The sequence below is a fragment of the Tinamus guttatus genome, unplaced genomic scaffold (genome assembly GCF_059628265.1).
Source record: "Tinamus guttatus ecotype Peru unplaced genomic scaffold, ASM5962826v1 Tinamus_guttatus_pri_ptg000138l, whole genome shotgun sequence".
NCBI classification, from domain to species: Eukaryota; Metazoa; Chordata; class Aves; order Tinamiformes; family Tinamidae; genus Tinamus; species Tinamus guttatus.
This window is the reverse complement of record NW_028288672.1, coordinates 5138078-5157182: the sequence shown is the minus strand read 5'-3', so window position 1 is coordinate 5157182 and position 19105 is coordinate 5138078. Positions and strand designations below refer to the sequence as shown.

Below are 19105 nucleotides of genomic sequence, written 5' to 3'. Positions count from 1 at the left end.
ACTTATTGCTAATATGGTTTGATGTCATCTATAAACAGTACTCTGCCTATCAGCAAGGGTGCAAGTTATGGATTTGGGGTTTCAGTGGTAAATACTAAACACTGACTAAAAAGAATGAAGCAATCAATTAACTTAAGCCTTCAGTTAATTAACAACACTTACTCTTCACTGGCCTGGTCTAGACATGAATTAGCTAAACCAAGAAAAGCCTGATAGGTCATCCAAGTGTCCATATAGAATGCTTATAACCACTACAGTTAAATGCAAAAAAATCCCTTACCTTACATAACATGTTTTAAAGACAACTACGGATTTAGGAGATTCTTAGTCACTTACATTGTTAGACTTCAACTGTTCTGTTACATAGCTATTGCACATGAAAATTTAAGCAGTCATTTTTGGTTAAAACCTTATATAATATAGATAGGTTATGTAATCTTGAAAATCATATACATCATTCCTGGGTAAATATTAAGTTGTTAAGACACCAAAAATTGACAGTTCTAGGCACTGACCATTACTCACCCTTGAAGGTCTCATTGCAGTATAAATTACTGAAAAATTAATCCCTCGTTCTTGTAGACCCATGATCAGTCTTCCAATTATTTTATCTATAAAGACAAATTTGTATGATTTTACAGACTCTGTCAGCTGAGAAAAATAAAATCCTTTGGTTGTTGGATGTCACAGGCTAGATGCTTTAGCTTATTTAGTTTATACAATTTAGGTGCTAACAACTTCTACGAACAGGCTAAGACATGTTTAGTGTCTTGAGAAATTCACAGTTCCAATGACCCAAGACAAAGGAAACTCATTACAGCAGTTCAGATGAAGGGGTGATTTTGAAGTCAACAAGTAAGTATAGTAGAAAAATACCTGAAAGACTAAAAGTTTTGAAATTAAAAGCAGAAGCAGGAGAAATCAATTAACAAATGAGACCAGCATGCATATACTGTTTGTCGAGTGACTAGTTAATGAATAATAATGCTGAAGTAGTATTAGTTTGTGAATTACGAAGTACACAGAAGAAAAACGATCACTGAACAACAAAACTCAAAAGACTATAGAGACAGGTAAAGCCTGATTCTGTACTTTCAACAGGATATGGAAAATGTTGCTACTGAATACAATGGAGGTCAAAGAAAAATTATGCTGGAATATTTCTGGAAAATTAAGGAAAAATGAAGTCTGGAAATGAAGGGTTTAGGCTTGGCTTTTATATTTAGAAGAAATACAAAAAAAAAAAAAAAAGAAAAAAGGAAAAAAGCCTGAGTTTCCAACGTTTTTCGTGTATGAGACTTTTATTAAAATTTTCAGTAAGGTCCCAAAAACTCTCTATAGAAGATTCTCTTAGTTCTGCAAACTCATGTCATTATGACAAATACTTATGATTCATAGAAGTTTCCAAGCTGTATACCGAACTATTAAGAATGACTTATCATATGGAGTATAATAGTTGTAAATCAAGAATGATTATTAGTGTTGTCACTGACATAAGCCAGTAGACTAACATTTACTGTAACAGTGTCTCTTCACTTCTCATTCACAAAACATTCTAATGAATGGATATTTCATAACCCATACAAACAGGCTGTTCAGATTTCAAGGGTATACTTTACCATTATATTTCATTTTCTTGTTTTAGTAGCAGATTTTATTTCATTGCCCTTTTTAACCTATTATAGTAATTACTGTCTCTTGAGTAAGAAAAAAAAAAAGCTTAACTTTTGTGAAATTGCAAGTTTTTTTTTTTTTTTACCAACTGATTTCCACATTTTTGTCAAGAATCACAGATAGATGAAGTTCACTTTTAAAAAGTTATTACCAAAAGTGTCTGCTATGAGAAACAGAAGTTTGCTGAGAAAGCAATTGTTTATACATTGATAGTGTAATTATTTTTGGAGAAAGTGTCTAAGGAATTAAATAATGTAAATTTTCTATTCCATATGCACAGAGAGCAATTTATTTTTAAGTAAATCAGAAGCATCATTTAAAATTTGTAGAAGGAATAATACTACATGGGTTAATGCATAGGTTTTGCTTGTTTTTCCTTTCATTGAAACAACTGAATGTATTCTGAAATCACACTTTATTTTCATTTAATTTCAATAATGAGCTATGTGTAACTATAGTTACCAGTAAAATGTATAACCCCGTGTTTCAGAACATTCTAGAGGAAATGCATTTATTCAGAGAAGTTTCTGCAAGCAATATTTATGACCATTGAGTTGATACAATCTTCATTTACCTGTGATCCAAACTCCTCTAAGCCATGTAGTTCACATTGCTTATGAAATATTTGCAAGTTTTTCAAGGCAAAGAGCAAATAGATTTTCCCGGCCTATCCTAAAAGCACCCAAATGGCATGCCTACATGAGAACTTAGTTATCTCAGACTCTGTACAGAAAAAGAGGCATCTCCAGATGGTATTTTTGACATTAAAGCAACTTTAGAGCGATCTCAATGCAGGCGTTCCTTTAGATACAATGAATCTAGGAAATGCTATGTAGATCTATGAATGCAAAGTTTGTCTAGAATGACCTCATCTAGTTAGCATAATTGCTTCTGTGTCCTTGTAGAATGATTAAACCTTTCTCACTTGCTGGAGAAAAATATACCCTTCAGGGAATTGTGGATTACTAATTTCTAATCTATCATAATTTTTTTTGTGTGGTTTTATACATGGACAGAAGGGGTAGAAGTAAGAAACTAAGAAGTTCTCAGAGGAGGAAGAGAAAAGCATAAACTATGAACAAGAGAAAAAGAAAAAAGGGAAGAGAAGATGAGAAGGGAAAGAATATGGGGCAGGAAAAAGAAATGTGGTTGACTAGATTGGTATTCAGAGGGAAGAGAGAAATATATGAAGAAGCAACTGAAGAGTTTCATGTTATGCAAATGGAGAGATAGGCAGGTTTGCCACTGAATTTTGAGATATACTGAATTCAAAATCAACAAGACAGAATGCAGACCTTCTCCTGGAAATAAGCCTGAATCCCTTAAATCTTGAGCAGGTTTGTATTCTGAAGTCCAATACTGATTTCATAGAGTGTCACCTTTTAAAAAGGTGCTTAGAAAACCTGTCCTACTTCAGCTTCTAGGTGATCCAGACCAGCACTTTTCCTTGGGGCAGAAACTGGACTGTTTTTTTTTTTTTTTTTTGTATTATAGTTTGCTGTCTGCAGGGAGTAAAACAGCAGGAGAGATTTCTCCAACATTTTATTATAACAGATTTTAAACTCTCTACAGTGAAAAGGAAAGAATTTGCAGTGGCAATCATAAAATGCTTTATGAGCTGCCAGAAAACCTCATACAGGTCTGCAGTCTTTTTCTGTGGTTTTACTGCAGATACTGTAAAATAAAAAAGAATAAAAGCAATATTTATGGCCTAAAAATTCACTTGTCATGTTACCAGTGATATATTTTTGTTGCTTATCCAGATTGGATCACTCCATAACAAATGCTAATGACCTCAAAGGGTGTCCCAATACCAATATGTGACGAATGACTACGGTAATGCTGCTAACAGAACATAAACATGTTAAAGGTCAGAATATATGTTTTGAAAGCTGTATTTGGGATCTTCTATTTGTATACTGTATATTACATTTGGTATGATTCTTCTGGCATTCTGTTCCACAAGCTTCATGATAATTTTGAGGAACAGGGGCTCGTAACTTTCATTTGAATTCAAACTTCCTGCTGATTATATTCCCAGGATTTATTCAGCAATGTATTCAGTGGCAGCTTTGGCAAAAGTAGCAGAAGGTGGGGATTTCGCCCACTTTTCTGCTTTGCTAGAGCACAGCTGAGACTCAGCACACTAAGTCAAAATTTTGCACTTAGCCATACAAATTGTCATGTCTCTCCAGATCCACGCTTATCTTTCCTGATAACATCTAGTTCACACTAACTAGAAAGCTGGGATAGCCTGTTATTCCATCATCCCACAGATCCCTTGTTAACTTAGGCTTCAGTTTGCACAGCTTATGACAAATACAAAAATGCCCATTAAAAAAAGAAGTTCATATTTAGAACCATCAAGGCTGTTTTGTATCTACTAGTTCCTGGGAACAGGAAGGGAAAATGGCTTAATTGTCTATCTGCCTTATCTACTGCACAATGCGTATCACTGAAACTACCTGTACAATCTTTTGCAGACTTGTTTGCAATTTGCATATTTGCAGACATTGTCTCTAATTTAGAGTAGTAAGCAAAAGCCCTGAAAAAAAATATCTGATGTCTCTCAGTGTATGATAACGTTTTTTCATCCAAATAAGACAAGGTTTATTTTAGGATTGTTCGGAGAGACTCATCCTTAATGAGCCTGCAGAATAATATCTGCAGAAACAACAAACCATTCTAAAATTAAAAGCTATGAAAGTCATTGGCACTACTTTACAAAGATTAGAAAACCATTTTGTAGTCATTCAATCACCTGGTCTCTGTTGTAAGTCCTCAGAACTACCAGATAAGCCTGATGAGCAAAGGCAAGACCCAAGCTGCTGTCAGATGCAGGGTTCGGTCTCAACTGGGAGGATTTCAAGGTCTACATTAAGATCCATCGTTGAAGCAGGGATGGATTATAATTAAAAATCTGATGATACAGAACTGTATCCCTTTCAGTGGATTTTGAATCAGTCATTCAGTTAAACATTATGCTAATTGACTATTTATAAGTGCTATAGATGGGAAAAAAAAAAAAACCTTTAAATAGTAGCGCCAGTCTTAAAGTAAAACCTGGGAAACTCCACAGAATACAATCTGTTCAAGCAAAAACACAGACTTAATTGATGGAATGTTAGTAATATATTGGTCACAGTCCTTACCATTTTCAGCAACTGCTTCCAGGGTAGAAATATCATTGAAGTTACTACAATGAAAGTAGGAGAAAGATAATTAAAAATCTTTTACAGAGAAGAACAATGTTACCCAGAACTGCATATAGATATGGACTAATAAAGGTGCCACTTTTAGTGCCAGATTACATAGTTCCTCACCATTCTCTATTCTGTTCATAAGCCTTTTCTTAGGCAGATTCAATTAGAAATTAGGAACAAAGACTGCATCTTCAGCTGATTCCTCCAGTACATCCAGCTTTCTTAGCTGCAGAGAAGTCAGAACACCGATATTACTTTGGCCATCCTTTTCCCATTCTTCTTGGAATTTGATGTTTCTCTCTTCCCTGATCTAACGTTTGTATGTGAGCTTCTTCGAATGGGTATCAAATATGGGTATCACTGTGTAGGGACATGACAGGTACAACAGCATTTTCTTAGAGTCCATTTATACATGGACCATATGCTATGATGTTCGCATAACATTTTAGAAGAGCAGCATGAGATAAGCAGAGGAACTCAATCCAGTCACATCTAGTATTTCCTAAATGTATGATTGCCATCCTTTACAGTCAGTATGAATGCATAGGAAATGCCCAGCTTTCTGCTGAAATAGCTGCCATTCCAGATCAGGTCAGTGATCCATATTCAATGTCCAAGAGTATTCTGCACCTGACAATTCACAGAGCTGAGAAGGCCCTGGAAGTAACAATGGAACACCTGAAGGAAGAGCCTCACCCTATTTCCATTAGATAATGGTTGTCATAGATTTGGACACATGAAGAATCACATCCTTCCTATTCATTCTAGTGTGCTCATTATTGAGATCAGCTTGTAGTTTGTTTGCGTATTTGTTTGTTTGCTTATTTACCCTGACAGTTTTTTGACTCCTGGAATGCCTTTTGGCAATTAATTCTGCAGGCTACTCATGTGTTGCATAAAGTAATTCAGCTTTTCTGCTGTAAGTGTTTGCCATTTAATTTTATTAGTTGTCCCTTTGTTCTCATATAACGAGGTAGGGAAAAGAGAAATGTTTGATCGACTTTCTCAACACAATTCGGCCATTATACCTGGTAAGCTCATCAGAGAACACACAAAAACAAAACAAAACCAAAAAACCCAACGCTGAATGCACACATACAAAAGAATAACTTACTGATCTCACTTCCATTTTGATATTTAAATTTCCTGAATATCTTTAAATATCTTGCATATATTTGGGTCAGTTTTAATTATGACAAATTCCTACCTGATAAATGGTTGCAGTTGTACCACAAATAAATTTTGTTCAGATGTATTCACTTCTAGCTGAGAGACATCTAGATTAGTTATGTTTGTTAACTTCCAATTCACGGACTCCTGGAGAAAGCCCAAAAGATAACGGGTAGCCTTGCAGTCAACAGCAGGCAAAACTAAGGATGAAGAAGATCGAAGAATTTCCTGTAATAAATTTATGGACAGCTTATTTACTTGATTAATAATTAAACACAAACTTTTTTTTTTCCTATAAAGCTAATTTAATATTTGAGGAGCCATGATAATAAACATTGAGTTTATGCCAGCATAATGCTGAGCACACACTGCTCCTGAGAAGGGGCAGTGAAGTGGCACCTGTTATAGATCTTATTCATGCATTCTTTGGGGCAAGCTGAAGGCACTAAGTGTCATCAAATTCTTACAGCCGTTTCAACATGTGTGATAGAAGAGGAGAGGCAGATGATGTTTTCAGCCTGAGAAAGAAGGATATGGAGAAGGCGTTAGAGATGATGGAGAGAAAGGAAAAACAGGTTATGAATAGCTTCCAGAAGCAAAGATCCTCATCATAATCAATATTTTTGCACAGTTTCCACCAGCAGTGCAGAGTGTAATAAATGCCCTACCTCTGCATATACCCTAGTGGTGGAGCTTGCAATATAGATAAGCATCTAATTTGTGACTACTAACTAAAGAATGCTACCTATTTTATCTATCCAGACACAAATTTTATCTATTTTATGTACTGTCTTTCCACTCAAAATACAAAATTGTAAAATGCAGGCTGACCTGGTTCGTACAATCAATTATCAGAGTACCTATTACTTTGTTTTTAATTCTCATATCTGATGTTTCTGATAAAAATACATGAGTGAAATGATTTTAAAATATTCTCATTCTGTAAAAATTGAAGCCTGAAAAATTAAAAACATCTTTCCAAAGCTTTTTCTTGATGATAAAATTCACTTGGAACACAGGAAAATGCAAGATGAAGACTTGAGAATGATCAAGATTAATTAGCTCAAAATTTAATGTGAACTTTTGCAGATATATGAGTTTACAATCTCTTAACTAACTTCTCTTTTGCATTTCTACATTTCAGTCAAATTGTCACTTGATCTAACATCCAGATACCCAACGTGTTATAGATTCTGCCTCCAACTGGTGCAAGTGTTGTGGTATTGCTAACACGCTTTTCCTCCTACTCTTTTTCCTTTTTGTATGTTCTGTGACTGCCTACCACTTTCTGACCTTTTCTGGTTCTTTCTAATTGCTCACATGCTTCCCTGTGGTTTATATTTTCTCTCAGCATTGATTTCAAGCAGAGGGAACAGAGGCAAAGGGTACTTATTTTCACATTTCTATAGATGCCCGTAAGGGAGGATTATGTAGTAATGTCTGGTTTGCCAGGCTAATAGAAAACACAACTGCAGAAGTTAGAGCAGAAAGCACCGATCTAGTTCACAAGCCACTGAGTAGTGTTTTGAACACCTTCTGGGAGGAAAGGATGATACATTCCATTCTGGTTTTGCATAAATGAATTTCAAGCTAAAATCCTGAACAATAGTCAATTATTTTATTTTGTTTTAGACGTTTTAATCCCTCCCTCCCTAGCAGCAGCCAAAATGGTAGTAGCCAGTTCTTCAAAAAATATATATTAGGCAGATTACTCATTTATTGTAACATAAGAGATAAAATGCATAATTACTGACTAATATTCAAATTTGAATCTCTACTCCTAACCAATGCTGCACTGCCATCTGTCTCAACCACTGGTATTCGACTGTTTTCCATTTGAAGGGCAGGCACAGCTGGAAATCTACTCAGTGCACTGGATAGCTGTTTTGATCTCTGGGCTCTTGTTTGTGCCTTTTGACATTCGGTGAGTGCACATTTGTATTTAAAATGCCTATATGATGCTTTAAATATTTTAGCATTTCAATTCAACTCCATGTTCAAAGTTCTAGAATCTTGAAAAGAGGATGAAGAATGCACAGAACTGCTGAGAAACACCTGATTTTGCATTCTATTGCAGGTCTAAAGATAAAGAAATAAAACCACACAGTATATGGGAAAAGGAAAGCTTGCTTTAGCATGAGAGAGATCTTCACAAAGATAAAAATAGGTAAAAGAATGGGCAGAAATAAGTATCAGTTATCAAAGCAGAAAAAAGGTCATCAGTGAAACCTCACAGAGATGTGTACCAGGCTCTGTTCTGTTCATAAATAACCTGGTAAAAGGACATAAATACTGATGAACTGATGAAGTCTGGTGATTTCACTGGATTTTTTGAGATAGTAAAAACAAAGGCTGACGGAAGAATTGCGGTAACACCTTTTGCTCCAGCCTCTTGGGAGATGAAGCAACAGATGGCATTTAATGTAAAACTGACTTAAGCAGAGCATTGGGGGAAAAAAATCATAATTTTATGTACAGATACAGGAAATTAACTAAGTTATCAAAATATGTAGTCTTCTATGGACAGACAAAATGAATAACCTAAACAATCTACAGTTCTTATGTGGAAACAGCAATATCACCACGCATTTATCAGTAGAACATATTCCTATTAAGCAGCTTCTTATCAAAATCAGATTATAAAATGCTGTTTAGCCAGCTGATTAAGAAATGGACATGATTTACTATTACTATGATTATATGATTGATGATTTTTCACATCATCTTGGGATCTCATATGGCAAACTAAATTATGCAGCTTATTGTACAATATCTATGCATCTCTACTGTCTAGAATGGCAGATGGGCAGGACTGTACCACATTGGACTAGCAAAAAGTTCTGACTACAGTAATAATTATGTAACTGCAGTTACCAACTAATTGGAGTGCATTACCATACAATGCAGTTTTAAGGAAATGAGTCTTAACTGGGGAAAGTGAAAGCTAATATTAAAGAACAGTAGTTTCTAGAATAGGTGACTGCTGGACAGAAAAAAATCCCCAAATGCTAATCTTTGTGTTTTATTATTTAATTAAAAAGTTCTTTGAATGTTTAAGGCTAATGATCTACCTATAAGATCTCTGTTTGTAATAACTGGAAATGGAATTCTTTTATTATAAACACAACCATTGATCCCAAAAGCTCAAAACAGCTGCTAATGTGGCTGAACAAATCTAATATCTGCAAATGTCTCTGTGGTTTAAAAGCCTATAAGTCTTTAGCACATAACACTTTCTTCCTGTAGTACACGTGCTGCTACATGCACATATACATAGTAAATGAGAACTTCAGTTTAAGTCTGTGAATAAATTTGCATTGCTGAAGTTCAAAAGGAGGATGAGTGACATAGAATATCTATTACAGCTAATGAATCAGTTGTATAATAAAGAATATGAAGGTATAAAAATTTGAGATTATGCAACATCAAAGATTTTAATTTCCCCAGTGAGAAAACACAGACTTGACCTTCACTCCGTCCTGTATTCTGTGAATATTACTATAGAGTCTTTCATACCATGATTAGGAAGGGATTTCTTTCACAAAGTGACTGAAGTGGAATGGAATTAATGTGAAAGCAACTGAGCAAATTTATGTGGCCTCTGTTACATTGAAGATGAAACCGGTGACTAGACTAAAGAGCCTTTCTGGCACTAAAAGTTATGAGTCTATGCATACATATATTGTCAAAATTGTCCTTATGTGCACCTAAATGAAAAAGAAGTATTTAGTTTATACATCCCATTCCTCTTCATCTATGCCACAGCACCTCACCCCCACAAAACTATGCTAGAAAACTATGAAGATTGCCAAGTCAATACATCAAAACTAGTAAGTGCTGGAGTTAAGCTTACCAGTTCTCAAAAGAAACTTTTCAGTTTTGAAGAAACTGTAACCAGAAAAACTTTTTCAGCTTCACGACAGAGCGGAAGCAGAAGCAAGACCAGAAAGCAAATGAACTTCCTTTTGCTGATATTTATACATTTTATTCAAAACCTGGGTTCAAATCTTTGTTCTGCCAGACACAGTTAGTGTCTGTAACCACGCTTAGTTAATCCACAGATTTAGTTAATCCATTCAACTAAATTAATCCAATCCATTCAGTATACCACTCCAAATTTTTAGATCCATCAGTTCTAGTCTTTGGCTAAAAGCTCTAGAGCACTGAGGGAACCCCAGATACAGGGCAAAAGATGCAAAGTTTGAAGTACTTCCATTTCTTTTCTCTTAAGCTTATAGGGGCCTACTTAAATAAGACCACTATATCATCAGAAGCTTGCAGCAGTCATGTATATATTTCACGTAGCTCTGAATTATGAAATCAAACCAGCTTTGCAGTCATAGAAGCAGGAAGAAAATTTGCCCTGGACACAACCTTGAATATATTTTAAATCTAAAGGAGAAAGGTCACACCAGAGATGTATTAATATATCTGTTGATGGATGCTTATCCTTACAGTATATATGAATATTACACCCATTTTTCCTCAAAGCAAGCTTTTTACACACTCCAAATTGGTACTTTTGTTTCAGCATCATTATTTAAACTTTCAGATGGCAACAAGATGGAGAGTTTTCCAGTAAGTGATACAAGATTGTGAGGTTCTTAGAGGATAGATTTAAAGATAGATGCAAAGACAGATGCAATATGTGGATATTTATGTGTTTAACTACACATACAACTTCTTGTGTGGTGCTTAAAAATTAAAATTCCTCTCATGATCTGCTGTTAGCTATGTTTAAATAGCTCTGGTCACCCAGCAATGTCCACAGGACTGCTTTTATGACTTTCTTGTGTGAACACTTCTTTTTTTCAACAGTTCAGAAAATTGTCACATCAGTGTAAGCAAAGATCTTATGCACAAAATCTGTAAACCTCCTCAATGAAAAAGACAAGAACAAACGGGTGGCTTGGTGGCTCAGGAGAACTTGGTCTTAATTTCTGTGTCTGCAGTTTATTTCAAATTACTGAAGTAGTAGAATTTTTTTTTCATATAGATTAAAGCAATCTATTATGTAAGAATGTTAACTATATTCAACTGTTAGCGGTCTGCATGAGGGAAGACAGCTACATTTTGCATAAAAATAAAATGGGTTTTCAATTTTGAAAATCCAGAATAAACAATTGACTCCTGTAACTACTTTTCTTACTGAGGCTTCAAAATAGTATTTGGGGTTGTTTTTTACAAAATAAAATTACAGTTTATAAAAAGTTTCTCAGTTAAGATGAATTCTGACAGCTTGATTTTCAGAAATAAAACAGCTACAAAAGAGATTTCTGTGAATTCAGTTGATTTACTTTAATCCATCTGCTTAACACAAATAATGTCAATAAATAAAAGGGAAAACTGTTGCAATTCAGTTTTATTCTGCTAATTACTGTCTCTTTGCATCTTACATCATTTTTTATTTCATATATTCCATGTAAGGAAATAAAAGAGAAAAATGCTTGCCTGAACATTTTCAAATGGTTTCTTGTTGCCATAGGTATCGCTGTAATATGTGAAATCCTCTATGCTTAGCTGAAAAAACAGAGAGAGCAGATTGGTGAGAAAGAACCATGTCATACAGATTTACCCTCAACATGAGTAAGCTAGAGGAACATTACCTACCTTATCTTGAACAATCAAGATGAGGTTTTCAGAACTCTGAGTGATAACAGGTTGCAAGAGGACAGCCAGCTCCTGTGCTGAGATAATGTGCCCCTCATGCAAAGTAGTGTTTGGATCCCACTGTGGCCTACAAAGAAAATTATTTTTCCTGTAAAACTTGTTGCCAATGATGAAACCTCTTCTTTCAATCAGCTCTAAAGAAGAAAGCAGTGCTATCATCTCTAGATTAAAATCAGGTTTACAGTTCACTTTATTTTCATTCCAGAGGGGAAAGGATTTGTCCATTTATGTTCATAATAAACTAACTGAGTTACAGCAGGAACTCCATGTTTATCTATTATTAGCTTTTCTTGCTTTCATACAATAGCATAGCTCCATTTTTTTTCAGAAATTAACTACTAAATGGAATGAGTAAGAATATGTTGAAAACCTTCAGAGAATATTCCCAAAGGGGATCCCAACACCTGAAAAAATTCCTAGTGTTGTCAGAGATCTTGGTGGCCAGAGAGCAATAGAAGTTGAGCCAGGCCACAAGCTGGCATGATAAACATTTTTTCATAAACCTTTTCTTAAGTTGAAGCGGCTTCATTTTATAAAAAACATGTTCTCTCCTAAGGTTTTTAGTGTTGAATCGACCTTTCTGCAGAAGCAGCAAAGAAAAACAACCTTTTTAGGGGCATGAACTCTTCTGAACACAATAGCAAAAGACTCCAAGAAAAGTGTACAGTTCTTTTGCCAACTTGTCACTGTGAGTTGTTGATAGAGAAGTAGACCATTTATTTAGTTTTTACAAGACTTTTAAACTTGAAAATGGCAAGTTTATTACAAGAAAGAACAGTCATGGACAAAACTAGATGTGGCATTATTCTTCTAAAACTTTACTGGATTTTTGTAAAAGCAAAAGTAACTTATCATGCAGCTTTAATAACACATTGCGTGGATCCATTTGGATGAAATTTACTATGAAAATTTTGGTCCTCAGTGACATGCTTACGATAATATTGTCACTCTATAGAAAACCTAGACCTTGAAGCTTAATCACCCATTTTCCACAAGCAACCATTGGCTGCTAAGGCCTGAGAAATCAGGTTATTTTAATCTACTTAAATGGTTGCAATTGCAAACAACAGAACATAAAAATTTACAAAGAACAGAACATAAAAAATAGCACCAACTACTACATGGCTGAGAAGAGGTGAAGTCGAGATGCCCTTTAGATTTTCTAAAACAAATTGCAAGAATGTCCTCATCAAATAGAGCTTCTGTGAATAAAAATGGTCTTTGCAGTCTCCTAAGATGGAGGTAGAGCAGTGGCAATGAACAGGTAGGAAGATTCAGTGATGTTTCTCAGACAAACAAAACCTGTATTTCACTTTGAGACTTCCCATAATTCCAATAAAGACTGCAATGAGTAAACCTGAAGTTTCCAAAGAGCAGAGATAAAAGTACAATCATGCGATAATAGATACCTAGTTCACTGTAGATTTTGAGTTAGAGCAAATAGTACATCTGGGAGATTCTTCCAGGAAAGGGTGCCAAAAATGTTAAAATTAACTTCTGGTAAACCTTCAGCTTGTCACCTTTCAATAGCTTTAAAAGTAAGCTTTTTTGTTGTTTGTTTTGGAAAGCAGTTATTTCTCCTCTTTGACACAAGTTAGCGTTTGACATTTTCTTATTTGCACTCAGCATCTCCACTTCCTTCTTCATTTGTTCTTGGAAATCAACATTATGAAGCCAAATGACCTAGAAATTCCTACAGACATTCCTCAACTTTTGAGGAAAGGCACACCCCATGATTTCACAGATTTAAGTATCATCTTTAAAAATAAGATATTAAAAAAAAAATCTCCCACTGATTCAAAATGACTATTCAGGAGCCAGCTTTCACACTGACCCTATGACTATTTGCTATATTTGCATAGCCACATCAAAATGTCAATTATATTAAAGGCAAAGAAGATGATAGATTTACGGTGATAGATATAAGATGAGATAATGATGAGAAATGACAGTGAACAATTTGCTATGTTTATCAGTGAATCAGCTGATTGATAAAATCTATTTCATGCCAAATATTAGAAAGACTGCAAATTCTGAGAGCTCTTTTCTATAGCTGAAAATAAAAAACCACATGAAACAGAAGTTACATAGAGCAGCACAATGGTGAAGGTTTTTGCCTTGAACTCAGAAACGTCACACACACAGATTTTAGAAATACAGCAATCCCATTTGAAAGCATAATTGCTTTCAAGTTATTGCCTATTCCTTGAAGCAGTTTTTGCTGGCTTTCTAACAGTGTTTGCCCAATATCCACACACACCATATTAGGGATACATTTGTTTTGTTTTTCTTAACGCTGAGCAGGGAGCTCAGCCTTCACCTCGAGCAGGGAGCAAAGGATCAGATAGGGATGGTGGAGGTCTTTCAAAACAGCAAGTGTGAGCCCTTGGCCAGGGAAAGTGTGTCAGGCATAGTAAGAAACGCCCAGCAGGCCAACATATGTATTGATTGCTACTACAAATTTTATGACCAAAGACGCACAGCCTCCTGGGCAGTCATCAGTATGCCAATCACATTAGACTTAACCTCTCCACTATAGAGCCATCATCCTCAGCTCATATGGGTGAGGATCTCTGCTAATGGCTTTCCTTATGGCTGAAGGAGAAGGAACTTAAAGCTCAACTGCTCTATTTTCCCTGCAGGAGCCAGATGATGTAGAGAAGAAGAGAGGAAGGACAGCTAAATTTTTTCCTGATTCTTTCTCCCCTAACTGCTATGGCTTTATAACAAATCTAAGCATACAGATTATTGCAAAATTTGGATAATAAAATACCTTCTCTAAACTGTTTGTATGTTTTTTTACTTCTTCTTTTTTTTAATATGTAGATATTTGGGCAGTTCTGGCTATTTAGGATTTGGACAGTTATTTTTGATGGAACTTTTCAAGATTTTTTGTATGTGGATGTATGGGAAGAATAGCTTATTAGTTAAAGACTTCCGCATCTTTCATTTTATAATCTTACATCCTTGTTTTGTAGATTTCTTTTGGAATCTCTCCTACAATTTTTTTCAGTTGTTTCTTTCAGTCACCACATGAATACAGTATTTTCTCCTGCACAGAAGAAGTAAACAGAGACCTTTAAATACCACTCTTATACACTAAGTTTACATGTCTCCGTTACTAGTAGCAGTAGTAGAAACAAAACTGGTGATTATATGACCAAAAAAAAAAAGAGCTACTCAAGCACTACAGCGCTATATATATCCATAGAAGTTATAGCCAAAAAAACTCTTTGCTTTTGCTGTATCACTTCTAAATGCCACTTCCTCCTAGTGATTTTAGGAAACACTGTAACTGTGCAATTTGGTATTAGCACCCCAAAACACTTATAATCTGGGTTTTCCATAAAAGATCTCCCAATATAAGAAGAAAATAAATGAAGGTAGTGTTATATTCTTAGTCATTCTTAGTGACTGTAAGCAAAAAGTATTCCTGAAACAGACACATGAGGGGGCACAAAGGCTTATTTTAATCAGAGGCCTCTCTAGTCTGTGTTAAGAAAAAGAGGTTCTCTCCAATATTGAAAACAAAGGATATTAGTTTAAGGCTTATTTAAGGCTAACTCTCCAGGCTAATGTTATTTTGGAGAATGTTCTCATATACTAGTGTTCCTTTGTGAGAAGTGGGACATGATGGCCTACTGACTTGTTCCCACCTCATCATTCTCCATATGCCATACCCCTAGTAATTAATCGGGATAAGGGAGTAGACTAGGTTGATGAATTTTGATTTCTTTTAATCCAGGAATTCCAAATTTTACCCTGGCAGACACACTCACACAAAATGAATTAGTCACCCTTCTTTCTAAAATTAGTATTATTTCTAGTTTTTATAAACTTTGAGATCACACACTGAAAACCTTTGTCAAAGCAAAAAGTGGAGAGCATGAATGAAAAGGTTATGCAGACAGAAGTTACTTGTATATATATATACTAAATAACTTGATTATTCTTGTCAATTACTGCACTGACTTTCACCAGAACTAATTTATCCCTAACAAAACTATAGCTTTTAAAAATGCAAAGGTCGTGGTAGGAGGAACACTCCCTTCTGGGGAAAAAAAAAAATCTAGTTATGCAAACATGAAACTGGTTTTATCAGTCCACTGTCCTGATTTTCTTGCTCTACTTTTGTAGAAACCTGAACAATCTGCACTAGAGCGAATTGTAAACTGAACTCTGGCAGAAAGTTAGTGTTTATGACTTCCCTGGATTAACTGATAAGACTTTGCTTATATTAACAACAGGTGTAATACTTATATAACTTAGGGACTAGGACACAGGAAACATGATCTTTTCCTGACTCTTAGATTCCCTTCTATTCTAAAAAACAACTCTCTCCAACATTCACTTAATTTTAAATACAGAAGTTTAGAAGTCTTTCAGTTTTCCATATTACTTAAAGGTGAACATATTACACATTTTGAATGTAGAAAAAAGTCCTTGGTGCTGAAATATTAGTTTATTTCAGAAGGAAAAAAAGCTAATAAAAATTTGTCAAAATATTAACATTTGCTGGTTCCCATATGTTGTGGCTTCCCATAGACCAGAGGTTCCTTTTTTAAAATTGCCTAACAACAGATGAGAAGACTTACGTGAAAGGTGGTATTACTGATAGGGAAGAAATACAATTGCCAAAATATACTTGAAAAAAACATATTTAACATCAAGTACCTTTGTTTTCAAATTCAGCTTCGCCATTGCCCTCAAGATTAAGACATGACATCTTGAAGACCATAAATGTACCATGTTTCTCTAGACAGCATTTTACATGGAGACGATTTACTTACTTAAGAGTTTATTCAGGGTAACCCTTAATGTTTCTAACATTTCTGAACCCTCCTATGCCTGTCTTAAAATTACTCCATTAAGAAGCAACTGCAAGTATCAAACAAAATCCCCAAAAGATCAAAAAGCATCAAGATTTAGTTCTCAAATTTCAATCTGAATAATCTTCCTTAATGACAAAATATTTATAAAGGGATAAAAGAGTTCAGTCTAATTCTTTTCTTAATGGGAGGCACATAATTCATAATGTCTTGAACGTGCTGAAGAATGGATTAAAAGTCTCAAGAAAGGTATACTGGATCCAGTACAACTGCCTGAAAGGACAGTTATTTCCCAAGAAACCACTGGTTTTATCCTTTTTTTTCACTTTACAGAAGAGTAGACCATAAATAACATCCTAGAAATTAATGAAGCAACAAAAGTACAAAAGAATGGAGTCTGAAGAGAGACAAGGGGTGATGACACGAGATGATGATCACCAGGGAAGTTTGAAAGCAGAATTACCCCACCTATCCAAGGACACACAAGTAGTCATGCGAACAAGGGCACCTTGCAGGAATCGTCATCATTGCAGGCCCTTTTATTTATTTGTAGGGCAAAAGTGAGGGATGATGTAAGCTGCAAGGCTATTATTCATGTTACGGGAAAGCATTTTATGCTTATGAAACCACCTGACTGGATTATGGCAGGTCCTAAATACTGTTGATGTTAAAGACTATTCATACTACAGAAATGAGCAAATATCCGGGAGAGCTCAGGTAACCTGTTAAACTAAGTATAATGCTACTAAATAAACTAAGTATATATTAATTCCAATTAAAACTAAGTATATATATATTACTTCCTAGAGTGTGAGATAAAACTCTCCACTAGACATTTTATAATTTAAATAAACTAGGTTGAAAATGTGGAGGAAAAAATAAGTGGGAGGGATTCGAGTGATTTACATGAGGCAAAGGGCAGATGCCAAGCCCAAGGTACAGCAGGTCTGTTACCTTCTACTCCACAGTGGAATCCTTATTTTGCCTTTAGCCCTTCCAATCAGTTCTGGGAACCTATAACTCTTTCAGGAACATTTTTGTTAAAGTCTCTGACATAGGTTTACCATGGTAAAAACTTGGATAAATCTCGCTACACAAAATCTGCAGAAAGGGCTTTATGAGAAAGCACTGCATAGTCTACCTATATTTTTATGCATCCAGTATCCCACCTGGAGATTCTGCTCTGCTCAAGCGACTGCATTTCTGGAAATCCCAAATAATTATATAAAATCCTTAAACTTTATCTGAATAAAACTTCTAGCTGGGAAAAAAAAAAAAAACTTTGCATTTCCTGAAACCAGCCCTTGCTCTTTCAAGACAGGTTCAAATTCCTATTTCATAGGCACACTCTCCTTCAATAACCCTGATTTTTGAATATCTCTTTGTGTCTTTAAAATTCTACAACCCCTTGGTGCTTCCTAATAACATATGCGATACACAAATTAATGTATTCTACTAAAAATTCCCTACTTTGAAAAGAATATTAAAGTGGGGGAAAAAAAAGCTGCCCATACTACCCATAGAGATTTTAGTCACCTCCATTTTTTTTCACCTTATGTTACAGAATTTAACTTAAGACATCACTAATGATGTTCAATCTACTTTAGATTTAAAGACTATGAATGTACTTCTCACTGCCCATCTTAGAACACCAAAATTATAAATAAAAATGGGCAAATTCAACAGTTAGATTGCTGCCCAGAGATGAGAGCTGAGCTTAGCATTTTTTTATTTACTGCAGCTGATTATATGCACTATATTTTACACATATACATACACACACAGGCACACATACATAAAGCAGTTTCATGGAGAGATACTCTTATGAGATTTCTTACCTCCCGGTCGACCAAATCAGCATAGGTGCATGCTCCACTGACAGAGTCACTTCGAACAGCACAGTCACAGTGCACAACAGCTGGACTAACGCAGCAGAGTAGAACTGTGTCATGATTCCAGTAAAGTTAGTGCATAGCTGGCTACCTGCAAAGAAAAGTCTGAGCATATATCGAAACAAGCTGCGTTTTCCAGTTTAACCGACACAATCTGGATCCAGCCAGGCTGCTGGGCGAGGTCGCTCTATGGCAACAGTGTGATTTTTCAAAACATGGAATTCCTTAATTCAAGGATTAGAGCTTTAATATTTTTACTACTTTTCACCTCATCGTTTAAGTGGTCCATAAAGCTGTGTGCAGGGTTAAGTACAGATATTCCTCTGAAAAAAATCTTATTCCAGTGCCTGTGAGATTTGTGAAATTCAGATACCTGTTCTAACACTTGATAACCATAGAATTGCTCAACTTCGAAATGGAGTTTACAGAAGTTTTGTGTTTTGTACAAAATATTTTCTGCATAACTTCCCCTGCTATTTTATGAACCTTGCAAACCACAAGGTATCCTTTTCCATTTAGGGTGGCCTGTCCACCTCATCATAGTCGGTGTTAATTGGATGCGTCATTTGGGAACGAGATGTTATTATCCCACTGTCTCTACCACAGCCAGGGAATGGGCAAAGGCAAGACTCGACAATCCCAGAGGACCAAGAAAACTTAGTCATCT

At 35.4% G+C, this 19105-nt stretch overlaps 1 protein-coding gene across 1 annotated transcript in view; it reads right to left on the bottom strand.

The window, feature by feature from the left end:
• The window catches only part of ATP6AP1 (ATPase H+ transporting accessory protein 1), a 46796-nt gene extending 28274 nt beyond the window's left edge, over window positions 1–18522 (bottom strand). Inside the window, exons 1-6 of the mRNA XM_088521910.1 lie at window positions 18385–18522; window positions 11658–11784; window positions 11499–11567; window positions 6085–6275; window positions 4827–4870; window positions 526–611 (exon numbers count right to left, since the gene is read on the bottom strand). Coding sequence (XP_088378036.1) covers window positions 526–611; window positions 4827–4870; window positions 6085–6275; window positions 11499–11567; window positions 11658–11784; window positions 18385–18497 — 630 coding nt within the window. The 5' untranslated portion in view covers window positions 18498–18522. The remainder of the gene's footprint in view (window positions 1–525; window positions 612–4826; window positions 4871–6084; window positions 6276–11498; window positions 11568–11657; window positions 11785–18384) is intronic.
• Between the last annotated feature and the right edge of the window lie 583 nt (window positions 18523–19105).